We start from the raw sequence: 22,117 nt of genomic DNA, 5'->3' as shown, positions 1-22,117 counted from the left end.
TAAGGTCACTCCATGGTGACATCATTGAAACCCAGAAGAGGGCTGACTTTCCAAAAATTTCCTGGATGTAGGGTATTTCTGCATAAATGTACCAAGTAAGAAAACGCACTGAGGCACTCTGCGAAGGCCATCATGTCATACAAGTGTGTAAGATGTTCTTATTAAAGAAATCTGAAAAGCTTTTAAAGATTTTTTAATCTTGTGGCATAAGCCCAGATCTGCAAAATTTACAAAATAAAGAATTCTCCAGAAATGGTATAAAAAAACAAACAAACAAACATGTGTATCTCAATACAAAGTATAATAAATTGAAGGGGTAGAGAATGGAAACCACAAAACAAATTCCTTTCCTGGCTTCCTGGGCTGTTTTTTGACAACCTTGGCTATGATTTTCCATGTCACTCAGTCACACACAATGCACATCTTTGTTCATCTCTGGTCCCCTGCAGTTACTCCTGTTCTGAGTTACTGAGCTTTCAAATGACTGATTTCTCCTGTTGCTTTTCTGAACTCCCTAAACGGCTCCAGCAATCAGCTCATCAGTTATCCATTCCTGACATGCATGTAGCACCGCGGGCCTCTCCCGTCTACCACTGCCTGGGTGGCGAAACCCTACACACAGGACTGAAGCATGTGAGGAGGGGGTCTCAGTGCAACCCAGAAGAAAACTGATTTGCAAAACCAACTCAAAAGCAGCTGCCCTCCTTAAAATTCCATCGAATCTTGAGTTTCCGGAGAGTCCTCTAAGCCTAAGGGGTCCCCTACGCCTGCCTGTGAGCTTAAGGTAAACCCGGAGTTTTTATATGCATTATGAGCATTCATAAACTTCTGCAAGTATTTGGAGGTATACAGCCAGTGGTGTTTCAAGACGTCTTCCATCTCATAACACTTGGACTGTCTGGCGTTCATTTTTCGGAAGCGCCTGAACAGTTTGTTGCCAGACTCATTTCCCTCGCTCGCCCATGCCCCAATGGAGCCATCTCTCTCAATAATTTCAGGGACATGTGCCAGGGTTTTGTGAAAATAATTGGTGATTTTGCCCTCATATCTATACTGGAACTTGGTAGAGAGGAGCTCAGCAAAACGCTGTGAATTGAAGCTATACTGGCAGAGAGATTCGGGGCACTCTTTGGCAGGACACGATGATCGCCACACAGGCTTCATCTTAAGGTAAAGGTCCATCAGCTCCCTCAGAGCTTCGTGCCTCTCCTCAGAGGGAATTAACTCACAGACTGCTTCAACAGTCTCTTTGGTCATGAGCTTCCTGGCAAAGTTGCCGTTCATCCTCATGATCGGTTTCAGGTTCATCTTCTTCCGGAGATGCTTATCCAACGTAGCCTGCCATCTCTTCCTTTCCTCTTTGGAGGCGTTGGGATTTTTGTACACCTCCCCTATCTCTAGCTGGAAAATCTTGTAGAACTCGGCTGCATTGCCAATGTCACAGTGGAGCGCATCAATGGAAGGGACCGTCTCGATGAAAGGTTTCGATGAGACCCCTTTCACCCGGTCCCGCAGCTCTTCCACGGACTCGTGGTACGGGTTAGAACGCCACACCTCATAGCGCTCCAGGTTCTCGGAGTGGCTTCTGGTGATGGAGTGGAAGACGAGATTTTGAGACGCTTCTAGGCGGGTGGCGTCACAAAGGGTACAAATGTAGACTGAGCCAGAAGCCTCGAGGCCTTCGACTTCCCGCACGAGTTTCTCATCGTAGCCGGTGCCCCTGAAGATGAACTTGAAACTCCGAAGGATGCCTCCCATCTCAAGCATTAATTGACTGTTCTTCATGGCCTCCCGCTCAGCAATGAGAGGACTCAGGATGGCCGTCAGGGTCTCGTGGTCAGACTCATCCGCCAGCATGAGACACAGGGGCTTACAGCACAGTTCAGAGTTGGGTTTGACTTCTTCAAACACCTTCACATGTTCAGAGCCATGTGCTATCGTAATTTTCATGACCGTGAACGAAAACCGAACAGCCTTTTCTGGAACCACGGGCCCGCTGCCGTGCTTCTCGCTCACGTCTCCCATTCCGTCGCAAGACTCCTTCACCACGACGGTGAAAGGGCCATTGAGGTAGTCATCAAGGTCTTGGGCTCTCATGCCTTCCAGGATGTCTTCCTCCATGTCCATCAGAGCAGACACCAAAGCTGAATCGTAGCGGAACCGCTTCGCAATGGTGTCCACGGGGTAATCGTCCACAGAGGAGGACAACCCTGACAGGCCATCAATAATGCCCACGTCGGTGCTGGAGGACACGTTCTTCAGAGGCGGCTGCCACTCAAAGGGGTGGTAGCCCGGCAGGAGGACCTTCTCAGCATTCCGAAGGGCATGCAAAGGCTGAAAAATCTGCCTCCCAGTGATGGCTTTCACAGTCCTGTACATCTTGTGGTACTGACTGCAGCTGAGGAAGGTGTTGACACGGATGGCCAGGCAGACAGCTGGCTGCAGGCCAGAGCCCCGTCCCTGCATGATGGCCTCCAGCTCGTCCGCCTGCCTGTGCTCATTCCTGGCCCTCAGCGCCAGCAGGAACAAGGTCAGACACACCGATTTCACATCTCCACCTTCTTCTTTGTCCGCGAAAGCCTTGACTTGAAGCTTGAGCTCCCTCAGGCGGTGCTTCTGAGCCCTTCGGGTCAAGGACAGGAGATGCTGGCGGGGCCGACCCCCCTTGTTAATATGCACCAAAGTCTCCTTGGATTCCTTGTGGCTTGACACGTGGTGATTGTATTTTTCCAAGCTGATCTCCTCGTTGCACTCTTTGGCTGGACATTTCACCATCAGGGAATTCAAGATGCTCAGAAAGGACTTCACTGGGCTCTCCAGGTCGGTAGGGAAGCAGGGATATTGGCAACAGGGACAGTAGCTGCCCATGACTTTCAGGCATCTGAGAATGCAGATCCTGCAAAACACGTGCTTACAGGTGGTCTCCACGGGGTCAGCCAGGATGTGTTCACAAATCTGGCAGGAGATGGATTTCACAAAGTGTGCCGGGAAGTCCACGGCAAGAAGCTTGGTACTAAGATGTATATGACTGCAGCTGGAAATTTTCTGCATCACTTCTTTGCTGCTAATCCTTGCCTTCGCTCTTCTCTTGTGCCGACGGGCTCTTCTAGCTCGGTGAACCGCAGTTTTGAGTTTTTTGCTGAGCTGCATGTTTGGCTGATGGCTCTTCCTCTTGAGTCCCTGGTGGGCAACGCGGCAGATGTCACAGGATGGTGTGTGGGGGTGCCACTCCATGGTTACATTCCTTGGGAAGGAAACCTCACATGGGGCACTGCTAAACTTCTTGTACATGATGCGCCAGCAGTTATGGCAGAACTCAGTGGGGTGGATGGAGTCAACATCTGCTTTCACATCCATCCGGAAGACCTTGGCAATGAGGTCTGGCCAGGATGTAGCTCTCCTTTCCTTCTTTCGTAAGAGGACTTGGGTTTTACCATCCACGGGCCCATGGACTGGATATCTTCTATTGTGCTCATCAGTTTTAAAAGAATTCCCACAGATACGGCAGAGATGTCGAAGGTTGGCTTGGTGGATGGCTTTGTCTCTTTCTTTCCTGTCATCATGGGATTTCTTCAGAAACTTAGGGTGAACGTTTACTGCTGGTTGACTCAGAGCTGGCTTCTGACCATCAGCCTTGTCCGGGACTGCTGGAGATTGCTCCAGAGAGGGTTTCCCCTCAGAGGAAACTTTCTTTTCTTTTTGAGCCTCTTCGGGTGCCTTTTCAAAAGATCGCACCCTGAATAGTTTAAATTTCCATTCTGAAAATTTAATATGCGGATGCTGAATTTCATCTGGGGCAGAAGCGAGTCCCAGGGTGGGTGGCAAAGAGACAGCCATGCTGGCTGAGATTCCTGAGAACAATGAAAAAAGTCAGATGAAGAAAAAATTCGATATCCCACTGATGCATCTTAGAAGGAATGCAAATTAATACATTCAACTATTCATTCATTCATTGATCCAAAAAGTTACTTATTAAACCTCTTATTTTAATATACTCTGTTAGGTGCTGAGTATACAGCAGAGAACAGTCATTCTCTGCTTTGACCATGTCCATGGTCATCTTTACCAACATGCACCTCTGTGGTTCATTTTATGTATATTTGTATGATCTTATTTTCTTGCCACCAAAACCTTAAGGTCTTTGAGGACAGACTCTCTGAGTGATTCATCTCTATCTCTCCAACATTCCTAGTACATACTAGGGCTGAATATTTTTTTTATTTGTGGAATAAATACAAGGAAAAACTGGCTAGTAAAACCATGGAAAAGTCATATTTCCTGCATTGTATTAGCCTCATTGCACTAGCTGGACAATATATTTCCAGCTTTTTAAAGCAGTCTCCCAGGAGGTTGTTTGTTTATTTCCTCCGAGCCGGTCATAAAGGGATGATAAAGCTACAAACCCAAAGAAACTAATTACTCACTACTTGAAAGGATGAAGTGAATTTTGAGGCTTTATGAATGCTAACTAATAATAAGTATCATGGATAGTAATTATGCTTACAATTTTAATTAGTGAACACTGCTGTAAATTATAAGGCTGTGTCTACATTAGAAACAAAATACCACAGAACTCTCTAAAGCTGCCATAGTATGAACCTACAAAGATTCCCAAGGACTTTTAAAATGAAAAATTCAAGTAGTGTCAGGTAAAAAATAACACAGGTCATCCTGGAAGTCATTACTAGACAATGGTCATTAGCTTGATAGCTTGTAATAAGAAGAGGTAGGAGTAATATTTTTCTTCTGATAAAAAATATTAGCAATTACATCTGCCAGGAAACCTTACCAATCTGGGTAGGGCTGCGGAAAAAAAATCTGCAAATGCCATTTGAGTCCTCTCCTGATCCTTTTAGCTCAGTATTTTCAAAATGCCTTAGTACACATCACTGGAAAAGCAGCAACTGTGTTTCAATCCGTAATCTATTTATCCCACATGTGTTGGGGTTAACACTCTTGACCCACAAATTATGTGAAGCAACACTTTTTCCACCTGAATTAATTAGCTACCTAGATTGGGGAGTCTGGGTGGCACAGTCTGTTGGGCATCCGACTCTTGATTTCGGCGGAGGTCATGATCTCAGGGTCGTGACATCCAGCCCCACATCAGGCTTTGTGCTTAGCACAAACTGCTTGAGCTTCTCTCTCCCGCTCTGCCCAGCTCCCACCCCGGACTGATACTCTTTGTCTCTTTAAATAAATAAATAAATAAAATCTTTTTTAAAAAATTAACTAACCAACTTGATTTTTTTTTTTTTTAAGATTTTATTTTGGCAGAGAGAGACACAGTGAGAGAAGGAACACAAGCGGGGGAGTGGGAGAAGCAGGCTCCCCACTGAGCAGGAAGCCCAGTGTGGGGCCAGATCCCAGGACCCTGAGATCATGACCTGAGCCGAAGGCAGACACTCAGTGACTGAGCCACCCAGGTGCAGCTGATGATGTTTTTTATAGAGTCACGTGGTCATGGAGGCTAATCCTCCGATGAACAGCTGGGTGGGCTGGGGCTTGCGGGGAAGGAGGTGCAGCGGTCAATACTGACTGCTCTACCGAAGCTTCTTTTCAAGTCATCCCTTTAAACTACAGTTTGGTCCATCGTGCATGCTCTAGGCTTCAGAGGCTGATGTTCTTCATGAAAACTATAAGCCAATTTCCAAGACATGGTTAAAAAGGAAATCCTGTTCAATTGTTCTATATGCAGGACCGTGTCAAATCTAAACAATTTCAATCATCTTCAAGGTCTCATTAATCTCCAAAGTATTTCACCTGCAGCCCAGCAAACACTGGGCTTGTTGTTTAGGGTTCAGTTATGTTCCTAAATTCTGTCCTGTGTCAAGGGTGAAGACCTCCCAGGTCTCCCCGGCCCCACTGGCTAGAATTCCTTCCTTCTCAAATGCCTTTTTAATCCATTAGACTTTCCTACCCAGTCTTTTTGTATCATGATTGTTCTCTGGATTTCCAAGATAGTCTTCTGAGTTTTTATTTTTAAAAAACTGCATCACCATCACTGGAGTTAAATAATGAACTTTCATAATGAGTAAATCAACCACAGGCATGTTGGAGGGATCTCTAGAACTCTCTTCCTACCCTACCCACTCCCCTTCTGACTCTCACTGGTCTGAACTGTTATGTCCAAATCTGCCAAAATACATTCATTTAAATACTCCCAGAGAAAGCATACCATCACCAATCAATTATTAGCCATTGACATCCAAATCAAACGTATTTGTTGTTTTCAACGCAACTGCTGAAACTTTATCCTAACTAGAAGCAAGAAGGGGGTAGAAGGGATGTGTTCTTCTTGTTTTGAAGGAAATATACACCAAGATGCTAATCGTGATTATCTGTGGATGTTATAGATTTTTTTTAAGATTTTATTTTTAAGTAATCTCTATACCCCACGTGGGGTTCGAACTCACAACCCCGAGATCAAGAGTCACATGTTCCACCAACTGAGCCAGCCAGTCAAACCCAGCTATAGATGTTTTATGTTTTTTATCTTACCTATGATTTCTACTTTTTCTGAAATAAACATGTATTACTTTCAGAAGACAGAACTTTTAATAACTAGATCTAATGAGGTATGTTTTATCTATCTGGTTAACAAAGATTGAAAATACTACTACTCAACATTAATGAAGGTATGGGGAAATGCAAGTGTCTTCATACATTCTTGGGAGGACTCTAAATTGATATAATATCTCTAGTGAACAATTTAGCCATTTTTTTAAAAAAGTTTAACTATATCTTTGATGCAATCAACTTGCTTTTAGGAAGTTATTCTAGAGAAACATTCCCACAGGTCATTTCTTGTGTGGGAATAAATATGCCATAAGTTATTCCCACAGTGAATATTGCATGGAGAGAGATGGAGACAAAGAAAGAGATTTATATTAAAAAAAATTATTTGTTACTTAAAAAAAAAACCTTAAGCACTCCACTCCACTGTAAAACAAAGAAATAGCATAAATAATCACCAATAGGACATTATTAAGTAAACTCTGGTCCAGAAATACAATGGAAAACAACACAGACATTTAACACTGCCATATGCTTTAATGCATATGTGCAATTTCTCTATGCATCAATGATGCGGAAAGATACCCACATGACAATGCAGAAACAGGATAACAAGAGCTAGCAGGATTCCATTTACGCACATTTGCCCACATCTACAAGCACACACTTTGTGGGAGGATACGCCCTAAAATCTTAACAATTTTTATTCTCCAAAAACAGAGATACTGTAAGAAGGTCTCCTTAATTTTCTGTTTTATTCATTCTTACATCATTTTAATTTTTTATCACAAATATGTATTATTTTTAAAGTTTTGTGATCAATTTACTTTAGGGAAAAAAAATGTTTTAAAAACTAGATTTATGGGGCGCCTGGGTGGTTCAGTAGGTTAAGCCTCTGCCTTCAGCTCAGGTCATGATCTCAGGATCCTGGGACTGAGTCCCACATTGGGCTCTCTGCTCGTCAGGGAGCCTGCTTCTTCCTCTCTCTCTCTCTGCCTGCCTCTCTGCCTACTTGTGATCTCTCTCTATCAAATAAATAAATAAAAATAAAATGTTTTTTTAAAAAAACGAGATTCAGGGGCACCTGAGTGGCGCAGTGGGTTAAGCCGCTGCCTTCGGCTTGGGTCGTGATCCCAGGGTCCTGGGATCGAGCCCCACATCGGGCTCTCTGCTCAGCAGGGAGCCTGTTTCCTCCTCTCTCTCTGCCTGCCTCTCTGCCTACTTGTGATTTCCATCTGTCAAATAAAGAAATAAAATCTTAAAAAACACAAACAACAACAACAACAAAAAAAAATGAGATTCATATGTACCCATTGTCATTTTTCTTTATTTCTTCCTAAATCCCCCCCAAAGTTTTAAGACCTGGCTAAGCCTCAGATCTGATCAGCAACCTCATTTTTCTTTCCCAGTGAACGAGTAGAAAGCCAACAAAAATATGGACCTCGATAGAGCACGAAGTTGGGATTATGTAAGAGTCATTGTGTGGCCATCGTTTGACACTCGGGAATCTTACCAACGCCAGATCTCTCTTCTTTTTTTTTTTTTTTTTTTTTTTTTTAAAGATTTTATTTATTTATTTGACAGAGAGAAATCACAAGTAGGTAGAAAGGCAGGCAGAGAGAGAGAGGAGGAGGAAACAGGCTCCCTGCCGAGCAGAGAGCCCGATGTGGGACTCGATCCCAGGACCCTGAGATCATGACCTGAGCCGAAGGCAGCGGCTTAACCCACTGAGCCACCCAGATCTCTCTTCTAATGAAAGATCTCAGCGGCAGACCAGCCTCGCTTACAGGCTCAGCTCTGTTCCCCTGAGGCACTGCCATCTCAATGTGGCTGTCACCTGCCATCACAGCTGTGGGGTCTTTGTCAACACAGGGCAGATTCATTTGGACAAAGCAGGCTGGGATAGCGTGGCCGGATAAAAGCTTCAGTGTGGTGAGTGCGCGGTTTCAGAGGCTGAGTCACACAGCAGCACCACCTCCCACTCCCAGCCCCGCCCCCACCTTACACATGCCTACATCCAAGCCCTTGACTTACAGTCTCCCCTCTTCACATCCTCGACTTGGTCTGTGTACAATGGCCAAGTGGCCACTGTGTGCCCAAGCGGGACCCCTCATTGTCACACCTATCCCACTCAGGTACTCATGCACCCAACCATTCACCCCATAAGTACCCATCTCTACTTTCTGCCCAACACGTTCATCAAAAAGTCAGCAGCAACAGCAGCCTTTCTAGAAGTCTCAGGCATCCACAAAATGACTCTCAGACTCTTTCCCTTCCTCCAGGCAACCTCTTGCTTGAACTACTTCAGAAAGAGAAGGACACGGTCACACACCCTAGTCTGGAATCCCAGTTCAAGCACATAATCTCGGTGTAGCATCTCTACAGGGGCAATTCTAAAAATTATTATGTGTTAGAATCACTGGGGAGCTTGTGTAAAATAATAATAATAATAATAATAATGCAGATCATCTGGCTCCAGAGGTTCTGATTCAGTTTATCAAGCATGGAGTCCAGAAATCGCATTTGTTAAGTATTTCGGGGATTCTGCTGTGAGGGGTAGTCCATGATCACACTTTGAGAAAAGCTGGTGTCCTACTTACTCCAATCGAGTTCAGGAAATTGCTGTCAATACTGGGAGTACCTGGGAAACTACATTTCCTCCCACCCTGAAATTCTGTTTGCTGATTACTTACCATGCCTAGATAAACACAACATTTCTTCCCAAGAGTCACACCTTCCTTCTGATAATTTATTTACTCATTTATTTGAGAAGCACTCCTTAAAGGTTTCTTCTGCTCACCATACACCTTTCCAGCAATTTGGAGATCTGTATCTTCTTTATGAACCTACGCTGTGTTTCTAAACTTGGCTTCTTATCCCTTTCCAGTTTTTACGCATTAGAAAGAAAAATTAAATTGTTGTCAGCTTCCCTTGATCCCTCCCCTCATCCCCTGCAAAGAAAAGATGCCCAAGTCCTTCTGATTGGAAACACAAAAATGTAATAAATATTGTGGCTCAGGGCATGAAAGTACAAGCGTTACCTTGCTCAGCAGGCTGCCTGGCCAAAGGGTTGGGATGTCTGTAATTCGGTTGATATGACGTGATAACCAAAGAGAAGGCCAAGTGTGCTCTCCTCCCCCTCTTGGCTCTCTCAGCGCCCCCAGAGCAGACAGCGGCATTATTTATCTGCTTCCACTGCCCTTCCCAGCCTCCCCCCACCACAGGGGGCTAACCACACAAGCCAGCAGCCAATCACAGGCCAGGAGCCTCTATCTCCAGCTGGCACCTGGCTCTTCAGGAAGCTTCGCTGGGGACCCGAGTGTCATGGGGGTGTGCTGGAACGTTGCCAGAGCTGCCAGTTCACTCTCCAAGCCTGTCTGGGTTGGACATGAACTTGTCAACAGAAGTTCAGGCTTCTGCCAAAAGATGCAGCGATGGCCCTGTGCCTCAGTCTCCTCATCTGTAAGATAGAAAGGCTAACAGCATATACCTCAGAGTCAGCGACATTATACAGTGAGAATTATCACAGGAAAATGTGGGGGATGGAATCTGCCTTTAGTAGAAACTCACCACATACTAACTCTGATTATTTTTATTCTTACTTTTAAATAAGATCCAAACCCATCCCAGAATCCTCCTACCTGGGCAATTCTCAGTCAGGGAAGGTTGTGCTCCTTGCAACAACACTGGGTTTCAACAAGACTAAACGTGTTTTGAAGTCGACAGGCCTGGATTTGAATCATGCCTCAGGTCTTCAATACGTTACTTAAATTTTGGGAGCCAGAATCTCCTCATCTACGAACTGGATTGATCATTTTAGCCCCGAGCAATAGGCTAGGCTTCTAAGTGCTTTACGTATTATTTAATTGTCCCAGCAATCTATACATTTGACATTTTTATCTCTAAAGAGGAGCAGTACACGTTTAGAGCAATGGAGAACCCATCCAGGGTCACACAGCTACTAGCTGGTGAATGCAGTTTCCTTAAGCACTCCACTCCACTGTAAAGGAATAATAAAAGCCAGTCTGTAGTCGTGGGGGAAGATGACTCAAGAATATACTTCTGGGGATGCCTGGGTGGCTCAGTGGGTTAGAGCCTCTACCTTTAGCTCGGCTCGTGATCTCAGGGTCCTGGGATCGAGCCCCACATGGGGGCTCTCTGCTCTGCGGGGAACTTGCTTCCTCCTCTCTCTCTGCCTGCCTCTCTGCCTACTTGTGATCTCTGTCTGTCAAATAAATAAATAAAATCTTTTAAAAATAAGTAAATAAATAAATAAGAATATACTTCTGTTTACTTAACACCATCTCTGTTTCAAACCCCATTCTTAGTTCTTAGGCCAGGTTTATTCCCAAAGTACATCTCTGTCCCCCTAGTATGTGAGGGATCTTCTATGTTCTCTTAGCAAAAATTGTCAAAGGGGCAGGTGCAAGGATTTATCTGTGCTGTGCTGCCCGCTTAAGATACTCCTCTTATATCTCCAATATATTTTTTTAGTTATAGCCAATGTAATTTTTTTAAATTTTATTTATTTATTCATTTGACAGAGAGAGAGAGAGATCACAAAGCAGGCAGAGACAGAGAGAGGGGGATGCAGGCTCCCTGCTGAGCAGAGAGACCATGCGCGGCTCAATCCCCAGACTGTGGGATCATGACCTGAGATGAAGGCAGAGGCTTTAACCCAGTGAGCCACCCAGGAGCCCCATATCTCCAATATTTTGCACTTGGGCCGATCTAATGGCACAGCAGTCCTTGGGCACACACACAGCTCCTGCTCCCTAAGCTAAAGACAGATCAGGAGCCACTGCTCCTGGGAGAGATGGCCTGTGGTTTCTACGTGCTTCGGTGTGTTTGTGCTCACAGGAACAGACCCATCACCTGAGGTCCCTATGACACTGAGACAGGACAGGTGGGAGCTAAGAATTCCCTAAAGACGGTGTCCGTGTTCAGATCAGCAGGAAGCAGGACCTGCAGGATAGGTGGGCTTTATAGCCTTTAAGTCCTTCATTCACTGGGGTCAGGTAGAGAGGAGACAACACAGCAGACAGGAAGACAATGCCCTTCCCAACCCTCCTCCCAGGGTCCAAAACCCTGCATCTTCCCGGGACTCACAGAAAGAGAAAGGGCCAGATGTTCTTGCTTCATGTTGAAGGAAATAGGAAATTATCACAGAATTAGAAAAAGCAGGGAGTCCCAGCTTCTAAGGATCAGGCAGGCTTCGGTTCTAAAGACTCACCTAGAAGTTAAGCGATACTAAGGTGGCCAACCATCCCACTTTTCTGGAACATTCCTGAAGTCCAAACAAACAATGTCAGTGGGTCACGTGACAATGTCCCACGTGACAAGCAAACTCGGACTTCCATCTTAAAACAGCAAAGTCAGAGCTGCCTCGGATGCCACGTCGTTCCAAGGAAATTAAAAATAAAACACTGCTGAAAGATCTTGGCCTAATTTAGCAGGAGGAAAAGCACAAAAAGACCAAACTGGTGTTTGGACGATTCAATGCCTGTTTCCAGCCTTGAGCCCTGCACTCCCTGCTAAGCGATTAGCTGTGGTTAATTCTGGAAGTGTCTAAAGGTCCTGCACTGGCCTGGCTCCCTCTGGGCACGTGCACCTGGCCTGCCGGCCCTCCTTCCTGCAGCCTCTCCATCCGAGCCCCCAACTCTCTTCAGCAGGTTGCCTACATGTATCCCTCTTGGCTCTCTGCAGGCCCTTTGAAGAGAACTTTTCAAATTCAATTTCTTCCCAGACAGCCATGAGTTCCAGTTGTTGATACCAATCAAAATCTGCTCCCGCAGCTGAGGTCCGAGTGTGTGAAGGCGGCGTTTTGCGCTTTTATCATAAACCAGCAGATGCTCTTCACTGACATCGTGATTACACGTATAAGCTTGTATCTGTGTATCTCCAGCTTGCAAAACTCCTGCCTCCTAACATCACCAACCCGAACGCCAGAGCTAAAAGGGAACTTGGAGGTTATCGGACCCGATGAACACGTCTCATAGGTGAAAAACAGTCCCCAAAGGGCAATGTCACAGGACAGAATTAGAAGCAGAAATAGCATTACAGACCAGGTCTCTAGGATCCCAGGATCCCAGGACAAGATTTTTCCCACCGCGCTAGAATGGGAGCATTCCTCCCTCTCCCGCCCCCGTGCCATCTGGCTTCCCTTAGCCTGGAAAGGAACTTGAGCTGGCAAAGAAGCAGAGTTTTCATAGGTCACTGCTAGATGAGAGCCTTCGGTGAGAACGTGAACTTGCCCCAGTGCCGGGAGCCGAAAGTCAGCATCTCTACACGCTCATTGCTCCCCCACTTCCCCAGTCTTGAAATTGCTTTCTAATTAACTCAATGTGGATTATCCCTGTTAGTAAATTTTCTAATGTGTTATTAATTGCTCTGAACGTCAGCTGCTGCTCATTCTCCACAAATTCTAGAGTACCGCAGCGGGCTTTCTGGTGTCCGGGAGGCTGTTTCTAAACAACCACTGCCATCGTGTGGGCAAAAGAAGTCCCTCAGGAAAAGCCTTTCTTGAGCCTAAAGCAAGTCTGAAATCGGATCCAAGAACGGATTCCAGAAGTCATTAAGCTTGGTTCTCTTTTCTCCTCCCCTTATCCCCAACTTCTTCTTCTTCTTTTATTCTTTTTTTTGTTTTAAGATTTTATTTATTTATTTGACAGAGAGAGATCACAAGTAGGCAGAGAGAGAGGAGGAAGCAGGCTCCCTGCTGAGCAGAGAGCCCTATGCAGGGCTTGATCCCAGGACCCTGAGCTAAAGGCAGAGGCTTAACCCACTGAGCCACCCAGGCACCCCAACTTCTATCCTCCCTAACCTTCCCCTCCACCACCCCCTACCTCCGTCGGATTCCCCCATAATTCCTATCAAGGAAGAAACAATGCCAAAAGTTTAGGCTATCCAAGCAACTTCCTCAAGACCCCACACCTAGTTAATTGCAGTCTTCCCCTGAAGTCAAGGGAGGTCCAACATGAAATTCAGCACTGCTAACTGGCCCCAGAAAACATGTAATAAATACCTTCTCTTTGCTCCGAAAATAAGTAAAGACGTGAAGACCATGCCCTCATGAGGGAGTTGGAGGAACTTAGAATGATGTCCAGTATTTAGGACTCTACTAGACATCCTTTCTGATTTGCAGGCATCTGACCCATCTTCAAGCCCCAAATATAAGAAGTTGTTTCTTTCTTCTTTGTCATATTTAGTTGTCAGGGTCTAAGAATGAGTTACAACATCAGTGTAGGATGAATTTGATCGAAATTTCTTAAAGCTAGAATTCAAGTTTGAGGAATGAGCTTTCTCAGCCTAGAGTAAACATAACAGCCTGAAATTAGTACTCACAGGACAACAAAAGACAATTTTACAAAATGCCACACTGGACAACAAAAAGCTCTACAATTTGGGGGTTTCCAAAATTTCACAATGATTTTTGGAGGGTGAAAAAAAGATACTTTTAAACAAAGGGACTTAAACTACAATTTAAATTAATTTAACCATGTTTCTGTTTAATTTAACTGTTCCTGTCTATTTAACTGTGTTTCTGTTACAATGGGGTTTGATTTTTTTATATAATGAAAACAATTGCTATGTTTTTAATAAATGTTAGTGAAAAACTGCTCTTTTCAACTTATGAATAGTGGTTCTAGAGAGAGAGGGAAAGATAAAATCAACTCCTAATTATCAAGGGCAAAAATCTGCCCTTGAATTGTTTATAATGTGTTTCTTTCAAAATAGTTTATAATTTACTATGTGAGTTAAATACTTATCTTGTTATATACTTATCTTGTTATATACTTTTCCTGGGACATTCTTCCCACTCAAACAAAGAGCACAATTTCCAAATGCAAGTAAAATCTCACTTTGCCCTTATCATTACAGAAAAGAGAAATGTCTGTCTCTTTATTTCCACATCTAGGGATGGCTATTGGTAGTAACAATTCACTTTATTAAATAAGTTTTGTAAAGACCAATCTGGAGTCTACTCTTTCCTGTCTTCATGTCAATCTTAAAAAATATCTTTGCTTTGTGACAGGAAGGGAGGGACAAGCTGAATTGAACTTTAGTGAGATTTTCCATCCTTTGTACTTCTAGCAAAAAAAGAAAATATCATCATTCTCCTCCAACTTCTCTTAACATTTCCAATCTCTTCAATACCCCCTGCCTCCCCAAAAATCACCAACCGTAACTAAACCCTTGATTATCTTTCACTAGCCATATATAAGACCAAAAAAAAAAAAAAAAAAAAAGTTCTCAATAACATGACATCATGAAGGGTTCTTAGACCTCCTAAATCTTCTTGTGGCTTCTCTATTTCTCATCACCTATAAACTGCTACGTAGAAACTATGTGTAAAATACCAGGAATCAACTCCAGGCTCATTGACCTTTCAGCAACCTGGACTCAAGACTCCCTTTCTCCAACAAAGCTATTTCTCCTTGGTAACAATCAGTAGCATAATAAAGTGTTAAGATAATTTGTGTTTTATTTATGCCTGTTGATCTGAAGGTGTTATGGGCTGAACTGTGTCTCCCAAAATTCACGTGATGAAATTGTAAAACCCCCCCCCCCCCCCCGTGCCTGACTGTATTTAGAGAGGTGATTAAGAAAAAGTGAAGTCTAGGGGTGGGCCCTAATCCAATCTGACTGATGTCCTTTCAAAAAGAAATGAGGTCACATCTAGAGATGCAGGAGCAGAGAAGACCACTTGAGGACACAAAGAGAAGAGGGCCATCCGCAAGCTGAAGAAACCACACCTGAGGCATCTTGACCTCTGACCTCTGGCCTCTAGACCTGTGAGAAAATAAATTTCTGTTGTTTAAACCACCTACTGTGTGGTATTTGGTTACGGCAACCCAAGCAGACTATTATGGTATAGATCACGTCTCTTACTCTGGACACTTTCCTTATCTACCTACCTAAGGAAGAGGAAGCTCTTTAGATGGTCAAGTCTAAGGATACTCATTAGGCCTCAGTCTTCCTGAGCAAATATGGCTCTCATGGCCATTATTATCTGTATGGTGTTGGGCTGTGGTACTGGGTACTGCAGACTTTGGACTGACACTAACCAAAGTTTAAATTCTAGCCATTTGCAAGCTGTGGGATCTTGGGCACACTTCTTAACCTCTCTGACTCTATTTCCTTATTTGAAAATGAGAATAATAGTAATTCCTAGTGGGGTACCCAGGAGGCTCAGTCAGTGAAGCACCTGTCTTTGGCTCAGGTCATGCTCTCATACTCCTGGCATGGAATCCCTCTTTGGTCCCTCTGCTCAATAGGGAGTCTGCTTTTCCCTCTCACTCCCCCCTCTGTTCTCTCCCTCTTTCTCATATAAATAAATATTACTTTAAAAAAAATAGTAGTACCTGGTAATGTTCTTAGGAGAATTAAATGAACTAATACATGTAAGATGCTTAACCCTCAGTTAAACACGATGTTTCCTCAAGAACTCCCCATCCTCCCCCAAAACTCTCTGTCCTCACTGTCTGTTTCATATTCTTTAAAAGCAAATAACTCCTTAGTTCAACGTAAATGCCTAAAGTCATCCTTCATTTATCTTTCTACAAATCTTCACAACAAAGTCAACAAATTCTAGTCGTCTTAAAATTACAAGTCAGATCATTTTACTTCTCTGATCAAGTGCCCCATCTTGGTAAGAGCAAAAGCCAAAGATTTCACAAGGACAAACAAGGAGCATTACTTTTTTCCCCCACTTACTACAGTCGCACTGACCCTTATGCTGCTCCCCAGAAAGTCCATATATATTTCCGCTTGCTATCCTCTCTGCCAGAAATATTACGTTAGACACTGCTGTATTAGACAGGGTTCTCCAGAGAAACACTACCAATAGGAGATATCTCTATTCTAGAGATCCAGAAGAGGAATTTATTATGAGGAAGTAGCTCATATGATTATGGAAGCTGAGAAGTCCCATGATCACCGTTTGTAAGCTAGGACCCAGGCCAACAAGTGGTGTAAGACCGAGTCTAAGGACAAGAGAAGACTGATGTCCCAGTTGGAACAGTCAAGGAGACAGAGAGAGAATTCTCCCTTCCACTACCTTTTTGATCTATTTAGGCCCTCAACAGATTGCATGATGCCCATGTGCACTGAAGAGGGCAATCTGCTTCATTCATTCAGTCTACTGACTCAAATGCTAATATCATCCAGAAACATCCTCACAGACACAGCTGGAAAGAGTGGTTAGCCAAATATCTAAGCACTTTGGATCTAGCCAAGTTGACACATAAAAGTAAGCATCACAGCTGCCTCTGACTTCTATGAACATGCAATTTATTGTGGAGTTAAAATAAACAAATCTAGAGTCGTTGGTAGAGTAGAGAGAGAGAATGAGATTATGAATCAAGAGTCGAGAGATATGAGACATATTTTCTGCTCTGTCACTCTGTAGCTCTGTGACCTTGAACTATTCACATAATGACACTTTCTCGGTTTAGCCTTATGTAAAAATGGGTAACACCTACTTTCTGGAATCCTGATGAGGATTAAATAATTAGAGGAAATGCCTGGATCAGAGTCTGATGCTATGCAGGCATTTAATAAACATCAGGAGCTACATGGTATATCGGAGAAATATCCACCCCCTAAAAAAATTTGAATCAAGTTTGCCTTCTTAAGAGTTACACTATAAAATTAATCCACAACAAATCAGAACAAAGATGTGAAAAGTCATATCAAGAGGAGAAAATACATTGAGACGACGTGGATGGAACTAGAGGGTATCATGCTTAGTGAAATAAGTCAATCGGAGAAAGACAACTATCATATGATCTCCCTGATATGAGGAAGTGGAGATGCAACATGGGGAGTTTGAGGGGTAAGAAAAGAATAAATGAAACAAGATGGGATCAGGAGGGAGACAAACCATAAGAGACTCTTAATCTCACAAAACAAACTGAGGGTTGCTGGGGGTAGGGGGTAGGGAGAGGGTGGTGGGGTTATGGACATTGGGGAGGGTATGTGCTATGGTGAGTGCTGTGAAGTGTGTAAACCTGGCGATTCACAGACCTGTACCCCTGGGGCTAATAATACATTATATGTTTATAAAAACATTTAAAAATTTTTTTTAAAAGAAGAAAATACAATAGTTTCCAGGCTGAACAAAACTTGAGGACAGATACTAAAATATGAAAAGAATTTATTAACCAAGGTGAGGTTGTTGGTCATTGTTATGAACTGAATTATGTCACCTCAAAATTCATATATTGAATTCCCAATGCCTAGTACCTCAGAACTGACTATATTTGGAGATAGAGTCTTTAAAGAGATAAATTAAAATAAGGTCATAATCCAAAAGCACTGGTGTCCTTTCAAGAAAAGATTAGGACACAGACACACACAGAGGAAAGATCATGTGAAGGCACAGGGAGCAGATGGCCATCTACCAGACAATGAGAGGGCAAACCAGACTCAGAAGAAACCAACCCTGCCGACACTTTGATCTCAGACTTCAAGCTTCTAGAATTGTGAGAAAGTAAATTCTGGTGTTTTAAGCCACTCAGTCCATAGTGCTTTGTTATGGTAGCACTAGAAAATAAATGTAGTCATTAATGGAAACTTAGAAAGTTGAAGTCAGAAAGACCTACAGATATGCACATATATTCACTAAAAAAGGAGGCTATCAATCCCCCAAATGCCACTTTCCTATCACTGGGATGTGTATAGCTTGAAGAACACCTCAAGCTTATCGTTGCCTGAAATCGTTACCCTTTTGAATCACCCCACTAAATCTTTTGCTCTGGTTAGATTTTCAGCAAGCAACATTCTGACTATAATTTGAGTTTCTATAAGAAAGTTGATATCAGCTCTTTTGTCTGTCCATCTGAGGCCAGCTTTTCCCCCACTTACAGTGACTCTACCAAGTGGTCAGTCTCACAGCCCTGATTTCCTCACCAAGCCAAGGTCAGCTCCAAACAAATTTCCCAATCCCTTAGATATAGTGGCTGGCCAGAGTTAGTCACATGACCCTCAAAGGTAGAGTCTTTCTGGGAGATGGATATGAACAAATGAGAGGGACCCCACTCCTCTCTCCAAGATTGTGGGCCCAAAGGATTTCATAAGTCTGTAGCTGCCAAGGCCATCATGTTACCTTATGACAAAATCTATATGGGAATGAAATCCAAGTAAGCAGGTAAAGGAAAGAGACAGTAAGAAAGACTTGATGACATTATTTAAACTCCTGGATCCAACTATGCCTGAAATAAGCTACAACCTCAGCTTCTCCATTATAAAAGCCAAGAAATTCCATTTTCTCCTTAAGCTGATTGGATTTCTGTCCCACAAAACCACAACAAGTCCTAACTAATATACATGCAGATCTTTTCTTCTGCCGTTGTGAATCTTCTAAGAAACCCTGGCTTCCTGGAAATTTGAGATAACATCATAAGCTTAATTTAATGAGTGAATTGCTTGAAACTTTTGAGCCTCTCTTAATACTGGTGGGCAACATAAAAATTGCAAACTTTCCTGAGTATAAGAGCCAACCGTTCCTGTTTTTATTTTTGTTTTTATTTGGGTCATTTTTGGGTTTCTGATGAAAGCAAGTGTCTGACTATCTTTTTATCAGGTATACAATTATTAATCAGTAAGACAAGCTACTTTTTAAAGTCTTTTTTGAAAAACTAATTATTTTTTTTAAAGATTTTATTTATTTATTTGACAGAGAGAAATCACAAGTAGTCGGAGAGGCAGGCAGAGAGAGAGAGAGAGGGAAGCAGGCTCCCTGCTGAGCAGAGAGCCCGATGTGGGACTCGATCCCAGGACCCTGAGATCATGACCTGAGCCGAAGGCAGCAGCCCAACCCACTGAGCCACCCAGGCGCCCTGAAAAACTAATTAAAAAGATGTTCATTGCAGCAGTTTTTTTAATGAACATTAAAAATAATGTAAATGTCCATTAGCAGAAGAGCAGAGACTGGAAGAAATACAAATGTCCAGTCTTTATGGAGAGGAATTTGGCAAAAATTGTCAAAATTACCATGCAGACACTGTAGTAGTCTGCATGGGCTGCCATAACAAATACCACAGATTGGGTGTCATAAACAACAGAAATTCATTTTCTCATGGTTCTCAAGACTGGAAGTCCAAGTTCAAGGGTTGTAGTAGGGTTGGTTTCTGGCAAGGCTGGTTTCCTTGGCTTGAAGATGGCTGACTTCTTGCTGTATCTTCACATGGTCTTTTCTCTTTGTGTGTGAATTCTGGTGTATCTTCCTCTTACAAGACATCAGTTCAACTGGATTAGAACTTTATCCTTGTGACCTCACTTATCCTTAATTACCCCTTTGGGTTTTTTTTTTTAAGATTTTATTTATTTATTTGAGAGAGAGAGAGAGAGAGAGAGAGCATGAGAGGAGAGAGGTCAGTGAGAGAAGCAGACTTCCCGCCGAGCAGGGAGCCCAATGCTCGATCCCGGGACTCCAGGATCATGACCTGAGCTGAAGGCAGTCGCTCACCGAACTGAGCCATCCAGGCACCACCTTAATTACCCCTTTAAAGGCATTTTCTTTAAATACAATCATATTGAGGATTAGAGCTTCAATATGAATTTGGGAACAACATAAGTCAGTCCCTAACATGTGCCAATACTTTGACCTAGAAATTCCACATCTACTAACTTATCCTAGGGACATTCAAATATACCTGTTTGTCAGCAAAATGTTATATGTATGAAGTTCAGTAAGACATGTTTGCAGCAATAAAACACTGAGAACAACTAACATTGTCCTTAGCTTTTCAATGGAATAGAATGAGTACATAAAAAGGAAAAAATAAACTGTATTTATATGGAACAACCTCCAAGAGTTCTTGTTAGTGGGGGGAAAAGGAGGGAACAGAATGTACAATGTACAATGTACAATGTATATGCTACTGTACATCTAAAAAAGAGGGAGGAGATATGTACAAAAATATTTTGCTTATATATACATCAAACAATTCTGGAAAGATGAACAAGAATGTAGTAACGTTGGTTGCCTTCAGAAAAGGAACTGTACTGGAGAGAAGCTTCTGGATTCTTCTAGTAACTTTTGAATTTTGGAAGGTTCTAGGGAAGAGTTGAAGAATTGGCTCCTTGCTTTTTCTAGTCTCCAGAGCAGCAGTGGGGAGGAGAGGGAGAAGCAGGGAGCCTGCCTGAGGCTCTGGGTACTTGATCCCAGTATCTTGGGATCATGACCTGAGCTGAAGGCAGATGCTAAATGACTGAGCCACTCAGGTGCCCCAATAAGTAAATCTTTCAAAAAGCCTACTGAAAAAACTAAGCATGCAACTAAAATATGACCAAGAATTGCACTCCTGAGTATTTATCCCAGATAAATAAAACTGTGTTCACCCAATAACTTGTACACAAATGTTCACAGTAGCTTCATTTGCAATAACCAAAAATTAGAAATAATCCAGACATCCTTTAACAGGTGAATAGTTAAACAAATTGTGGTCTATCAATACTGTAGTACTCAGCAATGAAAAGGAACAAACTAGTGATATACAACTTGGATGAATCAGGCATTTCTTCTACTATTGTGTACACTGCTAGATAAACTTGAATCGGGAACTCAGGCAGGCCATAACCACTGTCTTGGGAGGGAGAACAAAGACAATTCTTAACCTTCCAATAGCTTCCAATAGATTTGGACCAAGGTCTAAGACATCCCATTTCCAGATGTAATCATTATCCTAGGGAGGAGAAGGGGTTTTGGAAGGAGGGGTGGAGGAGAGGAGACAGACCAATCAAGACAGAGATGCTGATGAGAGCCCCTAAGAAGGGAGCCAGGGCTCAGCCTAGCTTGAATAAAATTGGGAGAAGGGAAGGTAACAATAAAGCCAAGTCCCAACACATTTGGGGAATCTGAGAGCACAGAATATCTGACTTCCTAGGTTTAACCTGGAAAAGTGAGCAAAATCTCACAATTGCACTAAAACACGCCTTTATGTGCCTTTATGAGACCCAGCAACAGAGCTGATGACACTGTGTAGGGGTGCAGGGGATCAGAGGTCAGAGACAAGGCCATGGGTTCTCTGAGGCTGGTGTCTGAAAAGCACACAGGCAGTTGAGAGAAGAGGAAGCTGAACTAAAGTCAGATGACCAGTGATGAAAAACAGTTATGTCCACAGATCCCGGGGTGTGATGAAGTCCACACCCAAGCTCCTGAGCAGATGTCAGCTTGGTCCCCACCCTCCATCTCCAAGCCATAATGTCAGAAATGTAGGTGCAGGGACACCTGGGTGGCTCAGTTAGTTAAGCAGCTGCCTTCGACTCAGGTCATGATCCCAGCGTCCTGGGATCAAGTCCCACATTGGCCTCCTTGCTTGGCAGGGAGCCTGCTTCTCCCTCTGCCTCTGCCTGCCACTCTGTCTGCCTGTGCTTGCTCTCGCTCCTCTCTCTTTGACAAATAAAGAAATAAAATCTTAAAAAAAAAAAGAAAAAAAAATAAATGTAGGTGCAACCAAGGAAGAAGCATAGAGGACACGAGAGAAAGTACAAGAGTGACTGGTTTCATCTGAAATGACTGGGGAAAATGAAGGACTTTTTAAATTAATTTCTAATCTTCAGACTGAATGAGAGTTCCTTTATTCTGAAAATAAAG

At 43.2% G+C, this 22,117-nt stretch overlaps 1 protein-coding gene across 1 annotated transcript; it reads right to left on the bottom strand.

The window, feature by feature from the left end:
• RAG1 (recombination activating 1) lies at positions 1 to 3,841 on the bottom strand. Its single transcript, XM_059140049.1, has one exon. The coding sequence runs from the start codon at positions 3,835 to 3,837 to the stop codon at positions 706 to 708; it is 3,132 nt and encodes a 1,043-aa protein (XP_058996032.1). The 5' UTR covers positions 3,838 to 3,841; the 3' UTR covers positions 1 to 705.
• Between the last annotated feature and the right edge of the window lie 18,276 nt (positions 3,842 to 22,117).

Source organism: Mustela lutreola, chromosome 1 (genome assembly GCF_030435805.1).
Source record: "Mustela lutreola isolate mMusLut2 chromosome 1, mMusLut2.pri, whole genome shotgun sequence".
Lineage (NCBI taxonomy): Eukaryota > Metazoa > Chordata > Mammalia > Carnivora > Mustelidae > Mustela > Mustela lutreola.
The sequence above is the reverse complement of the archived record's forward strand: the minus strand, read 5'-3'. Positions and strand labels throughout refer to the sequence as shown.

Coding starts and splice junctions, on each gene's coding strand:
- RAG1 (XM_059140049.1), bottom strand. CDS start 3,837: ATGGCTGTCTCTTTGCCACCCACCCTGGGACTCGCTTCTGCCCCAGAT.